This window comes from Phyllopteryx taeniolatus, chromosome 23 (assembly GCF_024500385.1).
Source record: "Phyllopteryx taeniolatus isolate TA_2022b chromosome 23, UOR_Ptae_1.2, whole genome shotgun sequence".
NCBI classification, from domain to species: Eukaryota; Metazoa; Chordata; class Actinopteri; order Syngnathiformes; family Syngnathidae; genus Phyllopteryx; species Phyllopteryx taeniolatus.
Window position 1 is genome coordinate 868,153 of NC_084524.1, and position 18,630 is coordinate 886,782.

General features: G+C 48.4%; 1 protein-coding gene across 15 annotated transcripts in view; it reads left to right on the top strand.

Annotated features, from left to right (window-relative positions):
• Positions 1-18,630, top strand: part of LOC133472831 (neurexin-2-like) — a 237,212-nt gene that overhangs the window by 114,002 nt on the left and 104,580 nt on the right. For 10 of the 15 annotated variants that reach the window (XR_009786862.1, XM_061764247.1, XM_061764245.1 and 7 more), the window contains 8 exons: positions 1,612-1,773; positions 4,913-5,354; positions 5,776-6,159; positions 7,436-7,639; positions 9,869-9,895; positions 16,074-16,193; positions 16,756-17,137; positions 17,659-17,849. Coding sequence is in view for 14 of the 15 variants with exons in the window: in XM_061764247.1 (XP_061620231.1) it covers positions 1,612-1,773; positions 4,913-5,354; positions 5,776-6,159; positions 7,436-7,639; positions 9,869-9,895; positions 16,074-16,193; positions 16,756-17,137; positions 17,659-17,849 (1,912 nt within the window). In the remaining variant the exon portion in view is untranslated. Of the gene's footprint in view, positions 1-1,611; positions 1,774-4,912; positions 5,355-5,775; positions 6,160-7,435; positions 7,640-9,868; positions 9,896-10,333; positions 11,668-12,287; positions 14,602-16,073; positions 16,194-16,755; positions 17,138-17,658; positions 17,850-18,630 lie in introns of those variants that run through there. The other 5 variants (XM_061764240.1, XM_061764249.1, XM_061764250.1 and 2 more) reach the window with 5 other exon arrangements.

Consider the following 18,630-nt stretch of genomic DNA (forward strand, 5'->3'; position numbering starts at 1 on the left):
CTGTGTGCTGTCCCGGCAACTCTTCAGTTTCGACATTTCGGCATAATTCTTCTCCTCCCCGTCATCCAGTATTTCCGTGCGAAGAGCATGACTCGTGCGTCATCTTTTCTCAACTTGAATGGATTCTTTGATTTCTCTTTCATTCTAAAAATCAAACACCGTCAGTCCAAACATGGCTTTGGTTTGAGCGAACAATCCCTTTTCCCATTCCTTTGACTAAGTCACCAACAAATGTACCCGAAAAACAAAACAAAAACGCAATCAAATGAGCTACTAATATAATGTACGTTGTTGCAAGTGTACTAACAACCATTTTTGTGTCTGACTTCCCCTTACTGACCGCAGTACTAACTGATTGTGTTCATAACCAAACAAACCCTAACCCTTCCCTGCACTTTAAACCTTTACTAACCAGCCCACCCACCCGCCCACCCACACACACACACACACACACAAACATAATTCCATTATAATCTGCCAGACATCTATTGAATCTCCACTCTCCCTTTCTCTTTGAATCTGACTTTGTGAATTGTTAATATGCACGTTATTTAATGACATTTGACAGTGTGTTTCATGTTGGGTTTTCTGCAGATGTGCTGCTAGTAAAGGTAAGTTAAGCTAACCTTTTTACATTGTTAATTCTTGCATCGATTCCAAATGTAGTTTGCCCATTGGCGCTGCCCGCAGGTGTGGAGTTTCATTGAACAACGTTATTTGGGATACTGATGTGTTTTGGGGTTTACTTGGAAATACTTTGATATTGAACTAGTAGTTTTGAAAAACAATATGCACTAACCCCCAACTGTTGCTAAAAATGAAAATATGTAGCATTTCTGCTGAATGTTGACTGCTCCTTTTTGTTGAAATGATTGAAATGTTCTACTCATAAGAGGGCCTTCATAGGTGTCTGGCAGTTTATCAATCAGCAACTCAACCACAAACAAAACATTGCAAAGTGTGCACCCAAGAGGCAAATGTTTACAAGGAGTTAAGCTCAAATCTTCTCTGCAGGCTTCAAAAAGCCACAGAGGAGGAGGGGGGGGGGAAATGCCCCTGGCCCCCACCCGCACGCACCGAATACACAAGTCGCCGGGGGTAGCGACAGCAGACATAAAAATGCGTTGCTCTGTTTAGAACAGAAGTACAACAACAACAACAACAACAACAAAAACAGAGAAATGTGACCTTCAGCTGAGAAGGACCTGCAGAGTGCAAAAAATAAATACTGTACAGGCAAATATGAAGTAAGAATAAGAAGACAACAGTCATTGTTTATTACGAACTGGATCGTGTAAAACGTGTTCCTCAGACACAATTTGCTATGTCAGCATTCAAAATGACTACCCCACAATATGCAACCATGTGTGAACAAAACTGTAAATGTGAACTAAATAAGGTGTTTTAGCTTAGCTGAGCAGCGGATGTGTTTTTCGACAAGAGTAATACAGAGAGTACAACTGCACTCTAAAGGCAAGCGTCCGTTGTTTTGCACCCAAACCAGCCAACTGTTTGTCTTGCAATTTCCGTCTCAATTGCTCCCAAGTTTATTCCATGCCCTTCCCCCCTCTCCCCTCTCTGCACATGGCCCGCTGCCGCGCCCGTGGCCAGGTAACCATCTCGGTGGACGGCATCCTGACCACCACCGGCTACACGCAGGAGGACTACACCATGCTGGGTTCGGACGACTTCTTCTACATCGGCGGGAGCCCCAACACTGCCGATCTGCCGGGCTCGCCCGTCAGCAACAACTTCATGGGCTGCCTCAAAGATGTGAGTCCTAACCTGACGTGGCAAAAGCGTACGGATACACTGTGACGCACCTCGGCCCGGCAGGAGTTGCCCCTCCGCCGGCATTGCCAATTTAGAGCGCCTTGTTGTCGGCCATGAGTGCCTGCACGTCACAGTGACAAAGGTTGATGTGCCAGGGGAGTGGGTAAAAGAAAGGGGCCCGGGGCTGGTTGGAGTCTGATTTGCCAGCCAGCTTGTGGACTGGGGCTTTCAGCTGGTGTGGCTGTTTTAGAGTGCCTCGTTGTCAGTTGTGAGTGTGTGCATGACATGGGGAGGAAGGCAGAAGCGAGGGAAGGAGGAAATTAGTTTTAAAAATGTTATTTTGACAGCCAGCATGAGGACAGGGGCTTCGGGCTAGCACGGCACGGCACGGCACCTCGTCGTCGCGGCGTGAAAAATCCCCGCGATGACTCGTGACATATATTCCAGCCACCTCTAAGCGACATGCATTTCTAATGAGTAGTTTTTACACAACAGCAACGCTAGCTGGCTTCTCACCCAATTTATAAAAAAAAGTGCAGCAGGAAGGTGCACATCAATAAACGCACGCGGACAAATGTATCGTGAATATCAAGTTTTTTTCCCCTTCTGGCTTTTAAATCAGTGCTGAACAAGCTATCAAAGGCGCAATCACAGTTGAAAGTATTCTTCCCTTGTAAAGGTAATGACTTGTGTTGAGGCACGGCAACACGGTGCCGCCGCATTTTCTCATAAAGCCGCGCTGATTGAATAAGTAATTACTTTTGCCATCCCTTTTAATGGATCTCGCCGTAATCGCCCTCTCTAACTTAATCATGCTTGTAGAAAGACTTGTATTTATTTTTTTAATCATTTGGCTTGCTTATCGGAGGGATCCCCCCTAGAGGGGGCTGAGGAATTTCGTCAACCCCTCAGAGCGATGTACTGTGTGTGTGTAAGCGCATTTATCGGTAACACTCCCAATCAAATGAGATTGTGCCAATGTGCTTATTGCTAACTTTGCACCAATGCAATTCGAGAAAGGTTTCATTCTGGACTGCTCAAGTGTTCAGACACGGCCAGGACAGCTCCCACTCTCCTGGGAAGACGTCCCACGTTGCCTGTGGGACTGTGGGGAGCATTTTGTAAGGTCAGAGTTCACTGAGGTTCACCCAAAAGTTGGAGAGCTTGCTCGTTCTTCCTGACCAATCGTCTTGCTTATGTATCACGGTGTAAGAACTAGAGTTTTTTTCCCGAGTTGGCTATCCAGGCTCCACATCTTGACTTCAGTTAAGCTCTAACAAACACATCACTGTGTGTGTGTGTGTGTGTGTGTGTGTGTGAGGGCGGGGCACCGCGCGTGTTTCAGCTCGGCTTATCAGCAGCTCCGGCCCGTGGCGAGGCTTTCATGGAAGCGCCGTGGTCAAATGCCTTTGACACGCTTCGGCGGCAGCCTGCGGGCTGCAGAGGTCCCCCCCCCCCCCCCAAAAAAAAGGAGGGCACTGAACGCCATTAATGTATGTGTGTGCGTTAGTGTGTGCATTTATGAGACACCAAGCCTCACGATGCATGACCTCACTTTGTGCTTCAGTGAGTTTGAGAGTGTGAAGATAAGCTGCGGTTACAGTCAGTCAGTCTGCAATGTAATGGAAGTGATGGGCACACGACATTGTGTGTGTGTGTGTGTGTGTGTGCGTGTGGTCAGAGGCTAGCGATGATCACAGCTCGTGTATTTTGTGGCGCCGTGCAACACGGTTTCTTTTTTTGGGCCCATCTGCCGCAGCCTCCACCCGCCCAAGACTGCGACCTTGCCATCGCCCGTTTCGCACGCCTTTTCTCCACGGCTCCCCCTCCTCCCTTTCTACCTTGCGCACCTCTCAATCACTTTACGCTCATCGTTTGCCTTTCTCAGGGGCACTTTTGTGTAATTAAGTCCACGGTAGAAGCGCCGCTGTCGCTATGCCAGCTTTGCCGTCCTCGTCGCGGCCTAAATTAAAAATTGATTTCTTTGAGCGATTCCTCACACTGGACGAATTGGCGGAGGCTCCCCCACCTCCCTTCCTGCCTCCACCCCGCCCGTCCAACTTCATATCGACGTTCTGTGTCACCTTTTTTTTTTTTTTTCTTGGGTAGCGTGCGCGATAACATCTTTTTCGAGCCACGCTCACTCCCACCCTATCCGTCCCATCGATCCTCATTCCTCCACCCTTTCTACTTGTTGGACACTTCATTATGTACTCTGGAGATCCAGACAAGAGCTGTCATTACACATTTAATAATGACAATTAAAAATACAGTTTTGCTTGACACTGAGAGACACATTTCTTGAACTCTGTTTCATGATTGTTGTGATTGCGGGTTTGTATTTATTTTTGTTCACCTTTATTTATCGTCTTATGCACCCCGCGGAAATGCATATTAGTCGGCTGAACGCCTTTCGTTTCCAGTGCATTCCACTGAAAGCAACTTTTTCGATTCACTATTAAAAGTAGAAAAAAAACACACTGAAATCAGTCAATCATAGATGACATTTCCCATGACAGGAAAGAGTTTTAAAAAATGTCAACATTTTCAACGTCAGAGTTGCATCAGCTGAAGAAAACAGATGCAGTGAGTACACGTCTTAGCCCAACACCTGTTTGTGTGCGTGTGCGTGTGTCGTGTGTTGTGTGAGGGAGCGTGAAGAGGAAAACACACGCGTGCAAACGTGCGAAAGCTGCCTCGCGCCATTACCTGGACGACAGCCGGCGCCTCTGAATGCTGCCTGGAAGGTGTTCGACAAATATGAGAAAGCAACAAGCAGCAGGGATAATTGACTTTGCTCTGAATCTGTGATGAATGCAAAGACGGAATTTGAGTGGGAACAATAGAGCCCCCTTTCATCAAGGCTGCAGGCAACATTCAAAAGCGTCGCCGTGCGTCTGCGGCTGCCCGGAAGCTGAGCGGTTTTCTTTCTTCCCCAGTGCTTGGGTGCTTATTGCGATCGTTATTGCGCAGGCCCCCCGAGCTACGCTGGCATCCCAAGTGGGTGAAGGGCATTCGCTCGAGCGGATTGTGTATTGTCAGTGGTCCTCACAATTCCGTACTGAATCTTTTGCGCCATCTCCCACTAACCTCTCACAAGGTCGTAATGCACTCATCTTTCTCTCTCGTTTCCCTTAAGGTGGTCTACAAGAACAACGACTTCAAGCTGGAGCTCTCCCGCTTGGCCATCCAGCGGGACCCGAAAATCACCCTGAACGGCGACCTGGTGTTCCGCTGCGAGGACGTGGCGGCTCTGGACCCGGTCACCTTCGAGAGCCCCGAGTCGTTCATCTCGTTACCCAAGTGGAACACCAAGAAGACGGGCTCCGTCTCTTTCGACTTCCGCACCACGGAGCCCAGCGGCCTCCTGCTGTTCAGCCACGGCCGCCCTCAAGGTCCCAAGGAGCAGCAGAAGCCCGGCAGGGAGCTCAAGACAGATTATTTCGCCTTGGAGCTTCTGGACGGGTATTTGTACTTGCTGATCGATATGGGCTCAGGCAAAACCAAGCTGAAGGCCAGCAACAAGAAGGTCAACGACGGGGAATGGTGCCACGTGGACTTCCAGAGAGAAGGAAGGAAGGGTAAGGACTTGCATTTTGTTCTGGGTAGGACACGCAGGCCTGCGTGTTTGTTTCTTTCCACACCTTCAGCTCGTCCCGTGAGGCCTCGTGCAGTCTGTGGGCGCAAATGGGAACATCTGCATGTGTGACTGATGAACAGCGCACATGTGGTCTTCCTTCTAATGGCACGCTGGAAAGGAAGCATGCGCGTCTGTCTGCATGTGATCTCGCTGCCGCTCCGGCTGTAATTGGCTTTTAATAGAAAATGAAGACCGAGCCGTTAATCACAGAAAGAGAGCTGGAGAGAGGGGGGGCTTTGCTTCGCCCGCTCCCTGCTGCATTCTGCTTTCTTTCTCCTCCATTTAGCCTGTGAGCAACGCATTAGACAGATGCCCTCGCTCACGCTCACCGCTTGTTCTCGCACCCCACCATTTCACCCCAGGGTCCATCTCAGTCAACAGCCGCAGCATGCCCTTCAGCTCTCCAGAGGGCAGCGAGATCCTGGACCTGGACAGCGACATGTACCTGGGCGGCCTCCCCGAGTCCAAGACGGAGCTCATCCTGCCGCCCGAGGTGTGGACGGCGCTGCTCAACTACGGCTACGTGGGCTGCGTCCGCGACCTCTTTATCGACGGCAAGAGCCGCGACGTCCGCCGCCTGGCCGAGATCCAGAGCGCGCTGGACGTTAGCAGCTTCTGCACGCGCGAGCTGCAAAAGCGCTGCAGCAGCACCCCCTGCGGCAACGGCGGGCTGTGCAAAGAGGGCTGGAACCGCTACATATGCGACTGCACCAGCACGGGATTCCTGGGCACCAACTGCGAGATAGGTGCGTTCAGGGGAGATCGAAGGGGGATGCGAGACGGTGAAGTTACTCAGGCCGGGACTCAGCCTTTACCTTTAACCTTTTATTGATCCAAGGCAAATCCTATTAGAGACCAACAAACAAACAAAGTATACTGTATTACGGGGGTACTCCAATACAAATCCTTAAGGGCTGCATTTTGGATGACTTAAAGGGCCGTTTGTCAAGGTGGGTCAGGCCACATGCGATAATACTGTAGTATTTTAAATATCATTTTTATTTAAAACAACAAAAACATGAATCCAAAGCAAACACAGCAGGAAAGGGATACGAATGATTTTCTTTTAAAAAAGAAACACAACGAAGCATAATAAAGGAGGAACTATATTTTGGTACTTCACGCTAAGTGTGAGAAAGGTTAACCAACTAAAGATCGCTTCGTGAACGCAAGCATCGGATAAATGAGAACGATAACCAAATGAGTACACGCACAAGTGATATCAAGAATGCTGTTCAGTTACCATCATTTACAGTTCACATCTAACTTTCCGTATTATGTTCTTCTTCTAAAAGAAAAAGCGGGAGGAGCTTGCTCGGCAATCCATAGGCGTCATTCGGTCTCATAAATATCACAGGCATCAACAGGCATTCTGCTGCAACAATGGCCGATGCTGACATGGCACTTGTGTGTGTGTGCGCGCGGCTTCTCATTTTGACATTGACGCAAACACCCGAATGAAATTTAACATCTGGTACACCCACGCTACCTGCTGAATTGCACATGACTTACTGGACGAGGTCAGAGGGTTACATGGACTGTACCTAGCAACTTTACCTTTGACCTCTATCTTAGTTTACTACTTTCTGAATGATCGAATACTGCACGCAAGATAAACATATGCATATATATATATATATATATATATATATATATATATATATATATATGCCAGGTTATACGTATCCATGCATAGAAAGCGATGACACGTTTGAAGGCTCGTCAGCGGCGGTGTGAGTGAGCTTTATTTTCAAATCCGATGTCTTGATTTTGAAAGGGGTGCTCGTTTGTTTTTTTTCGTGAGGTTTTTCTGTCCTCCAGTGGTTACATGTGCTACTGCAGGGACAGACAAACCTTCTGCCTTTCTCAGCTCTATTTATTTTGTCGTACCGCTTTGCATCAAGGGCTCGCGGCCCAGCGGTTAGCACGTCTTCCTTACATTTGTCTCACGTCAAATACTACGCGCGCCTCGGTTGGGAAGCGCCGCACCGAGAGACCCATCGGGGCTTGTTCTCCGCGCAGAGGCGACGGTGCTGAGCTACGATGGCAGCATGTACCTGAAGATCATCACGCCCGTCACCATGCACACGGAGGCCGAGGACGTGGCGCTGCGCTTCATGTCCCAGCGCGCCTACGGCCTGCTCGTGGCCAGCACCTCCAAGGAGTCGGCCGACACGCTGCGGCTGGAGCTGGACGGGGGCCGGGTCAAGCTCACCGTCAACCTCGGTAGGCCGCCGTCATTCCTCGTCAACCCTTTTTTCTCGCCATCCGTCCATCTCTGACCTTCTCGTCTTCACATTTGTTTTTTTTGTTGTTTTTTTTTGCTCACGAGGGGAAGAAGTACTCCCTCTGTTGACCGCTAGATGTCGACAAAAGCAGGAAGGAGCTTGTTATCTCGCTGATGCAAGCTATTTCCTGACCTGCCATCTGCAGATGGAAAGCGATTCAGGCCACTTTCACCATCTCCTTCTTCTTTTCTCTTTTTTTTTGTCACATCAAAAGCTCCTCTATCTTCCTCCAAATGTTGTCCGTAAGTGGTTTGGCTCCTGCTTTTTCTCAAGCTATTCCCCTTTTTTGGGAACTGCTGATGTAGCTGGACTAATATCGGACATGCTTCAAGAAGAGGTAAAGAAGATAAATCCATCCAGGCTCAAGGTCTCTGATGCTCACATTTTGGATGATAATTAGGATGCTCCAAAGCGTTACACCACTAGGAGGTTTTTTTTTTAGTAATGATAAGCGGTAAAGAAAATGGATGGATGGAATAGTGAGTGTTTATTTGATTCATTTTCAATTAGTCGCTGAAATCACATCTAATTACATTAAAATTGACTAAGAAAAGAAGAGAAAGATAAAAACTACAACGGCCGAAGCTAACTGAAAACGCGTAGGGTGAAACTTCACCTTTTTTTCCCCTCACAAAACCAACAACAACAAAAAACGAACTTCAGCACGAAAACCTTCAAGGCCGACACAAACAAAATGTCAAACATCCTAAGGAGCAAAACGAAATGAGAACACAACCAAAAGTTCCAACAGTTTCACAATTTCTTTTGTAAAATGTTGGAACTTTTCGAGCAGACCACCACCTAAGGGAGAGACACCATGCGAGGACATTATCGTCCTACCTTTGATATTTTGCTCCTCCCCCCCCCCCCCCCCCCCCCACCCACCCCACCACGTCCACGGAACTTTTCATCCCTTCAATGGCATGTGTTTCTGCGGCCTCGGATCAAACTGTCAGGGAGACCGGGCTCGCAGCTCGAAAACGTTGCTAACAAATGGACACCTCGTGTCGTGAGGATCATTGAACAAGCTCCAGCACGTGTTGCTGTGCAATCTAATCGCCGCCTCTTTGCGTGTTGAATTGACCTTCGTTGGGTCCACACCCTCGACACTGCGACGCTGGTCCCCGGCCGTTTGTGTCCACTATTCTGTGACGGTTGACAGCTCGAGACCACAACTCAGCTACTCTCACGTGCACGCGCAATGTGGACATGTTATGCATTGTAACAAGGGAAACGACCCTGCTGGTTTTAGCTCAATTTCAAATGATCTTTAAATCAAGCGTTTTTGCGATATGCGTGCTCCAGGAATGAGGTGGCTGGGATGTGCAGAACACCCTTTCCGTCACTGTTTGTTTTGGGTCTCCGGTGCTCCAAAGTGCTGCAGTAGGCAAGTGCTGTGATTTACATCGATGACGCGGAACCGACGATCGAAATATTGAAAATGATGACAGCAATATGTAAGGTTTCATTTCTTGTCACTGTGGCTCGTAAAAGAGAATAGCAACACCGTGCTTGCATGAAGACATTGGTTGCATTGGTTCTGGAACATTTCACACCAAGTACCATCTCAAAGTACAAACATAATGACTGAAGTTGAAATACAGTAAGCGTAGTAGCATGTTTAAGATTATTGTAAGCCACGGTGGCAATATGCAGTTTAAACGTAGCACTGAAACTATATATAGCAAATTTAAAGAAAAGTCGACTTCAACGAGTCCAAATGTAAATTCCAATGCGTTCAATTTACAACAGAACCGCAGTCGGGCAGTGCTTCTTTCTCGGACCGCTAGAGGGAGCCTGCGTACCACTCGTGGTACTCATAACACGCTTGCCTTTCCTAGAAAATGAAGGAGGACATTCTGTCATTTTACTTGAGTCGACTTTAATCTAAGACGTCACGAGAAAGCAGGCTCGACGAGCAACAAAGTCGGCCCCCGCGGTGCAATATTGCCCCCTGCAGAGCTTTGGGGGCCGGGAACGACGACAGTGAAAGGGTGCTCGTGACTCAGAGCCTGTCCCCGGATGGTGGCCCCAGAGCAATACTTGCTTGTCTGCAGAATGTACCTTGAAGGATGTAAAATGTCTCTCTCTCTCTCTCTCTCTCTCTCTCTCTCTCTCTCTCTCTCCTTTGATTTGATCTCACCATTTCGCTCTCTCTTCCCGCCAGATTGTATCAGGATAGACTGTAGCCTCAGTAAGTTGTTCTTTCAATTTTTATGACTCAAATGTATCATCTTTTTCAAATTGAGTGCGGTGGCCCTTTTCTGCTGCCCCTTGATCTCATTCTCATGATTTACATTTCCCTCCAAATATTCTGCAGACTTTCTTCTCTCTCTCTTTAACAGCAGCATGCGTTCTTCTCACAGTCTTGTTTCGATTCGAGATATGAAAGCATAGTTGTAACTATTAATCATTCAAATGAATTCAATTCTTCATCCTTTAACGTCCTCATTGTATCAGAAAAGGGCAACTTGACACGACCATGCAAGATGTTCCACCCCCCCCCCCCCCCCCCCCCCCCCTCCATCTGCGCTCACACTCACACACACACACACAAACCGCTGTTGCTGTTTGTTTTCGCTCAGACAGAATCATTGCAAAGTGTTTTATTTGTGTGGCGATTTGCACGAGGCCTCGCAGGTAAGTGTTGGCGGAGGCCGGCTCGGCGACAAGAGTGGGAAGACGAAAATGAACCTGACCCTTGTTTGTCTTTGCACATTTCTCCTTTGAGCCTTTCCTGAGTGAGGATCAATTCCGCCTCGCGTGTATTTAGGGCCATGAAGTGCACGACTCGGAGGATGCGGCGCTACAATTCACCAGCAGATGTCAGACAAAGGAAGGGAACAGCTTGCGGGTGACGAGGCTTCGAAACAAACCACCTGGAAAAAAAGTATTGGGACCATCTCTTCATGGACCTGTATCAAAACATTTGGGAAACGTTTGTCCATGCACAGGAAATGGTGTTTGAGCATTTGATGCAGCTATAGGAGGGAACGTGTTGGATATTAGCGGTTTCCCAGCTTGACCGAGCCCCTTTTCATGGTCAGTCGCTGTAGAAGAAATGTGCGCGCAACGGGCGGCTCTGGACGTGACCCGCATCCTTTGTACGGGAGCAACAAAATCAACCTCGGCCGTGTACACGCAGACAAAGATGTCAGTTGGGAGTCGGGTCGGGGTCGTGACAGCATCCGTTTGGAACGTGGCCTCTCGGCAGTAGGCGGCGCGAGGACCTGGCTGGTAATTGGCGTGACATGCGGTCGGCGCGTGGCACACTCAATAGTGACCTGGATAGAGGGCTTAAGAATCAAGAATGACATTCTACTTTGGTAGGATGTCTCCAAATGCGCATGTTGTCGCCTGCCACAAGCGGCTGGACGTTTTTCTTTTCCATATACCGGAGCTTTCGTTTTTGACCTTTTTTTTTTTTTCCCATCTAAATTTGGTCTTGTTCTTCGCACACCCGCTTGGTTTTCTGACAAAAAACAAAACTATCAGTCCGCCCTTCACTTCCCAGAATCGATGTGCGTTCATCCAAACCCTTTTGTAAGTTGTGTGTACAAGGTTGCAAGCTTTTAGCCACAACACTCGGTCGGCCAAGAGCTGCCGAACACCTCCTGTCAAAAGTCAGACCTTAAAATAAAAGCGCACTTTCTTGGGCCTCGTGGTGGCTTACCTAACAGCCCACACTCAATAAACAAGCACAAAATCGTTTGGAGTGTGACTGCTAAAGAAGCCAGGATCTTATTTTGAAGGGCTGATTTTTAAAAAGGATGTTGCCAAGTAGACCGGGAGGCTTGTTGTTGCCTTGAGTTGTTCATAGAAGCTTGCGTTGCGGAAAAGGCCTCGCTGTCTGTTGAACTCTCTTCAAACAATACGACAGGAAGTTCCGAGTGCCGGCCATTTGATAAAGAAGGTGAGAAACACTCCAGAATGGAAATGCCATTAAGAGAAGAGTCTTCAATGAAGGTAAAAGTGATGTTTATGTCTTGAGCCACTTCATTTTTATTGATATTTCACATGGTTTTTGTTCGTACAGCTTTAGTTATCCTCTATCAAATGTATCTTGCTTTATACTTTTAGGTGTCTGAAACGGATTCATTGGATTTAAATGAGACCCTGTAGGGAATATTTCTTCGGGCTTTGTACGATTTGGTTTTGGTCAGACGAGGTTCCAATGTACATCGCAATTGTAAGATGAAAATATATATATATATATATATATATATTTTTTTTTTTATTTTTTTTATTTTGGATGCTCCACCGGCTTGGAATGAGGAGAATCGACTTTCCTGGATCTCAGGTTTTAACGCTTTGGCCACAAATCCCATCAATGAGAAGTCGTTGGCGGATATGTTCTCAATACAAAAGTTGCACGGAGTACACGCGTTAGCGTCAGACTTAAACTTGTGTGTAATGTATTTTGGAGACGCTCCAATTGGGTTTTGATTTGCAATTTAACGCTCCGATGGAGGCCAGCCATTTTTTATTTAATGCTCATTTGATCTCCCACCAGTTTTTCATCGTCTGTAACGTAATCGTAGATTGAGTGAGGCCGGGGGGGGGGGGGGGGTTCTTTCCGTCGCACGCCGTTGTTTCTTTCATGCTTCACGGAAATTAGTCACTTTGAAAACTTGGATTGCCTGTGGGGGCTTTGTGTGTAGTCATGTGACTGCCCGGCTCCCTTTAATTGGTGAAACAGAGTCAACCTTTCCCGCTGCTAAGTTGCACGGCATTGCAGACCGGTTTGGTTTCGTGACAACGAGCCTAACGACGGACTGGGCAGCAGCCGGAAGCTCCTGAGGCCCGTCTCATCTCGCGGGACGTGGCTGAAATCCAAAATCAACTCGGACTAAAGAAGCGTGAGGTCGAATTCGTTCCCCGCTTCCACCGAGCGGCATCTTCCCCGTCCCGAGAATGTCTTCCGGCGGCTGCCATTAGCACGCGGGAGAGATCTGATGCTAAATCAAGATGTTTGCCAGCAAATTCAACCGTCTCCTATTCCATCCTGACCACACACAGCATGCTCTAGTTTTTCGAAAATGACAATCGCGTTAAAATGATGAACATTTGTTGTTGTTGTTTTTTTAAATTCCGTTTTGACTGAGAGTTTTTTTTAATGGCTTTTGTTCACACACACGCGCACAAGTACAGCGCTCTTCATGAGACCTGCAGCAATGTGCCCGAGATGGAAAATGTGATATCTTAAGATAAGAGCCAAATTGTATTATCATCAAAAAGGAGGCCTTCTCGCTGCGGAGAGTAAATCCCTTCTTTTGTTAAGACAACAGAGCGTTGACTTGTGCAGCATTATGTAACCATTGCAGGCCTTTCCTTTTAGTGGCAGAATTAGGGAGCGGGAAAGAAACGTGTAACAAGTCCTCATGGGTCACTTGCCTGTTCTCGCAACACTCTCAAAGCTGTACGTGCACAGCAATAAAAAGTCCGGAAAAAAGTGCACGCGTGTGCATGCAAAAGCCATTTGGACAGCGATGCTGGTTGCATCCATTTGTCAGATGCAGCCTGACTCAAGCGTCAACGTATACAGATTGTAACTGCCTTACTTTTCGAACAGGATACATTCAATTCTGGTAGTCAGTTAACAGAGTCGCTGGCCTTCAATGCAAGAATCGCTTTCATGCCGACGTGCGAATTGAAACAGCTCGTTTGGCCACGCTTCCGTGAGAATGAGCCCATCTTTGGGGGGGAGGAATGTCAGGACATTTTTAGAGGCAGACCTCTTTGTCTGCTTAGAGACACATAAAAAAAGAATTGCACATCATGTCTTTCTTTACCCTAGAAGAGTAAATTCAGCTCGTTAACAAACAATGCAAAACACCATAGACAGGCTAATAAATAGCATCGGTGTCACAGTGTTATAATCCTTTAAGCAACCGATATTTGAAGACAAACGGTGGAGCAACACATACTGTGTAGACAGACAATATGACAATACTCACGGATATCCTTTGCGAAGAAAGACGAATATTACTGCTAGCTTACAGAGTTGTGACCACAGTCTCCACATATATTCATGTCTGTATTATACTGCCCCCAGGTGGCCAAGGAGGGGCGTAATAGCCATATAATTGAAGCAAAAAAATGTTTGAATTGTTTACATTCCATTTAATTATTTCCTTACTGTGTGCTTTTCTATTGTAGATTGTTATTTTTCTTATTTTTTTTTTGTTGGAACAGATTAATGGCATTTCCATTTATTTCAATGGGAAAAGATGATTTGCGATCCAAGTTTCTGAGTTGGAAAGAAACTCGTGGATCAAAGTGCCTCCGTACTTCAAAGTGATGCGAGATCACACGCGCCTTTGATCGAGTGGAATTGATGAATTGAGCAATGTTGCCAAATTAATAGCGTCGGTCGGAAAAGGTCAGCTGTGCCCGTTAGTCTTACAATATGTTCCCTGCTGCTCTTGTAGTCTCCTGTTCACCCTGCTTAAGGGATGAACGCGATTGGCGCACAAAACGGGTGGCAGGATGTTTGGGCTTCGGCCGCCTGCGTAATCGGGTGTGAAGGTTGTCAGGACTGCACGGCTATTAACCTCCCAATATAGACGGAGCTGCGTGTGCGTGTGCGCGCGCGTGCTTGCGCTCACCGTCTGCCCGTCCAATTTGAATATTCCCAAATTGTAGTACGGTGCGGATGTGCCCGGCATGCTCAGGCCCGCTCGGAGCCTCCTGAATACTATGCTGCCAGGTCGCCCAGCGTGATACCATGCAGAACCGGCCCATCTGCTATAAATGGACTTGGCACTCGGGAGCCCTCTTCCCAGGTTTAGTGGCTGAACTCCTTGACGCCACTAGGGGGCGATAACGAACGAGCATGTGCATGTTTGCAGTAGGAAGTCAACACTGCCATGAGGGGGAGCGCAACAGTCCACAAACAAGGTGAGGCGAGCTGAGTGAGTACGGCGGACCCCCGCATAGTCATAGTTCGGCACTTACGGTGTCATCGAGTCGCAGATTTGGTTTTTGTTTTTGCGGGGGAGGAGGGAGAACCGATCCCCCGTTATTCACGGAAACTCCGCTTATTTGTGATCTTGAATTTTTTGTTTAAGGCAAATGTCAGCAAAACCAAAACATTTTGTAGTGGCAATTGAAATGAGCGTCAATTATTAATTTGGCCACCTGGGGGCAGTACAAGACAGACATACGGCTATACAGCGCTGTACTGTAGACTCAGCTTCTCAGTTCAGCAGTAATATTAGTCGCTCTTCACAGAGGATGAAGAAAGTATTGAGATATTGTCCGTCTACATGTGTTGCGGCACCGCCACATTGATAGCCCGTGTGCCTTTGTCGTCTCCCATTGTGAATTTGTTTGAAATACACAACTTGTAATGCTTAGTTTGAGAGCGGCAATAAACAGTTTTTTGGTTTTTTTTGGGAAGAATTTCATCCAAACGATATGTGCCAAACTGCCGCTTGTTGCGAATTGCGTGAACTAAGCTGCCCTTCCATCGCATTGGAAACCTTCCCAGGTGAGGACACAGCAGGGGTGTTGGTGTACGCGGCTGTCCGCCTGAGCTTTATCTCCTGCTGGTGACATTTTACTGCTGTCATGTGCACATTTAGTTGCTTTGATTATAGCATCTGTCTGGCTGAGAAGGAATTTGTGGATGTGCCTTATTTCCGGCCCGTCGACCGGGGTTCGGGCCTATTGCTCTCGTTTGACCTGCTGTGTTCCAAACTGTCTCGTTAGCACAGCAGCATCAAAACATCTGCCCGAGCAAAAGCCGACCTCTTGCGGTTACTCGTGACTCCTCCGCTCTCGACACGCCGTCTGCATATGCTTGAGCGACCCTGACGAATGTCCCGCCGCGCGCCGCGCGCCCCCCGCCCCCGACGTCAGCGTCGTGCGTGACGCCGACTCTCACGGCCGGTTCGGCCGCCGTCTTGCCAGGAAGCGTTCGGGGCCGTCTTGTTGTGTGCCATTGTCGGCGTGATCATTCTTGCTGCAATCCCTCGTGGCCCCGCGTGTGTGATTTTAGATGTTCAGTGGACCGCACGATGCTCAGAGTTTCTGCCATTGAATCATTTGTGCCCGCAGGTCTGACGGGTGTGTCGGAAATGATTCAGTGAAGGGCCGCTGCCTGTTCAGTCGCACCCGGCGCCTTCAATTGGTTCTTTCTTTGTGGTTGGCTGTTCAAAAGTGACTAATTGGTGCCAGTTCCAACACTTTGTGTACTGTAGTACTTTGTTCCAGTATGTATGTTGGAAAAAGCGCTGTGAACCTCTCTCTCTCTCCTGTGTCCAAAAAAAAATGTAGGTGTTGATGGAGCGCTCGCATTCACACACACACACGTACACGCACGCAGAACCGCTGCAATGCCGTGATTTGACTTCCTCGCTCTTCCACAGGCAAAGGACCCGAGACGCTGTTTGCGGGCCAGAAGCTGAACGATAACGAGTGGCACACGGTGAAGGTGGTGCGAAGAGGCAAGAGCCTGCAGCTCTCTGTAGATAACGTCACAGTGGAAGGTTAGTTATTGGGTAACAACAGTGGCTGGCGGTGGAGAGAAAATGCATTTAGGTTGAAATCAGTCTCGCTAATAAAACGGCAAGTGGAAGGATGAACGGTCCCCAAATTTGGCGGAGTCACATATTGTGGCCCTGGGCAAAGGACGGGAGCAGAGCGTGAGCTCGATGAAGGAATTGAGCGGGCGCGCCGTGTCCGAGAGCAACGGGTGACCCTGTCGAGGTCTACCTGCTTTATGAGGCAAAAAGAACAAGTCCAGGAACTGTGGAGCCACAGCACAACAAAATCCAAGTCAACCCATCTCCGCATTTTGTTATGTTGGTCTCGCCGCCTGCCCTGCAAATGAAACTAAATATTGCAATATATTGAATTTGCACCCTGATGGAACTTGTATAATTATGGTCGCATAACGTGAAGCTCAGTATTTCCCTGGACACCTTCCATTGCCTGAAGCAGAGTAGCGCAACATCATTATTTGGACAATTTATTTCAATAAATGATGTTTATCAGTCCCTCTTCTTCATATCATCATCATCATCATCATCACCACCACCACCATTACAGGCCAGATGACTGGTGCCCACACACGTCTGGAGTTCCACAACATCGAGACGGGCATCATGACCGAGCGCCGGTTCATCTCGGCGGTGCCGTCCAACTTCATCGGCCACCTCCAGGGCCTGTCCTTCAACGGCGTGACCTACCTGGACCAGTGCAAGAACGGCGACATCTCCTACTGCGAGCTCAACGCCCGCTTCGGCATGCGCCACATTATCGCCGACCCGGTGACGTTCCGAACCAAAGGCAGCTACCTGGCGCTGGCCACGCTGCAAGCGTACGCCTCCATGCACCTCTTTTTCCAGTTTAAAACCACCACGCCCGACGGCCTGATGCTCTTCAACTCTGGCGATGGGAGCGACTTCATTGTTGTGGAACTGGTCAAAGGGTGAGCGAATATTCAAGGACAAATTCAGTCGAAACCCATTTTCCCCTAAAAGCGCTTTATAAAGACACTTGAAAAGAGGCTTTTGCTTCTCCGTGTTTCCTATTTAGCAGTGTTGTGGAGACAAAGAGCCGAGGATTTAGTGCTGTGAATGCAACATCCAAAATAGCCTCTGCCAAAAACCGAAAATGGGTGTGCAAAAAGCCACTGCGAGTTGGACTCAAAAGGAGGTTTAGGCAGAAATATTTCCAGGTGTATTTATCAAACCCGAGAGAAGGAGACTGAAAGTTATCATCTGCAACCCGGTGAGCAGATGATACACAGTTTAAATCAAATCCAAACAAACGGGGACATAGGAAATATGGAGCCGGTAGACATTGAGAGTGAAGCGTCATCCATCTTAACGCACGTCCAGACAAATTGGTGTGGCGCGATGGGGCACAGAGGACAGCAGCTGAATTCTATTTGGAACGCTTCACACTCGTTATCATCTTCTTTGTCATTGTTACCGCATCCCCGCCCAGGTTCGTCCACTACGTCTTCGACCTTGGCAACGGCCCGTCGCTAATGAAGGGCAACTCAGACAAGCCGCTCAACGACAACCAGTGGCACAACGTGGTGGTGTCCCGGGACGCCAACAACGTACATACCCTCAAGATCGACTCGCGCACCGTGACTCAGCACTCCAACGGAGCCCGTAACCTGGACCTCAAAGGTAACAAGCTCGCTTCCGCCAGCCGGCCGCCATCTGGCCTCTTAAATAGCAGCTCACTTGGAACCGTTTCAAATATCTATCCTGCCTTCTCGATTTATACAAAGATTACATGAGCCGAGCCGGCGCAGCGGACGACTGGTTATAACGCACATCTGCCTCACGGTTCTGGGGACCGGGGTTCCAATCCCGGCCCCGCCTGTGTGGAGTTTGCATGTTCTCCCCGGGCCCGCCTGGCTTTTCTCCGGGTACTCCGCTTTCCTCCCACATCCCAAAAACATGCACGCCAGTTTGATTGAAGACACTAAATTGCCCGTAGGCGTGAATGTGAGTGCCAATGGTTGTTTGTTGTCTATGTGCCCTGCGATTGGCTGGCGACCGGTCCAGGGTGTGCCCCGCCTCTCGCCCGAAGATAGCCGGGATAGGCTCCAGCAGCCTGCGACCCGCGTGAGGAGAAGCGGTAAATCAGCCAATCAGTATTAACCTTCATTGCAACGTGAGACAATGTGTATTCAAGAGTAGAAACACAGCTCGAGGAATCCTCTTGACAAATGTATCAGCGCACATTCTAGCAATTTACCCGCTTTGTACGTCGCTAGAAAATGCACTGCGTGCACACAGCGATGCTATGCGTTCTGCGGTCTGGCAATTCAAACGCAGATATAGCAATTCCCACAATCTCCCTGGCATGCTTCTACCTGTGTACCAAAGAAAAGAAACAATACTCCCAGCTTTATCTCGCCCGTAGAACACGCGCGCGTCTCCCTGGTTTCAGATTCTTTGT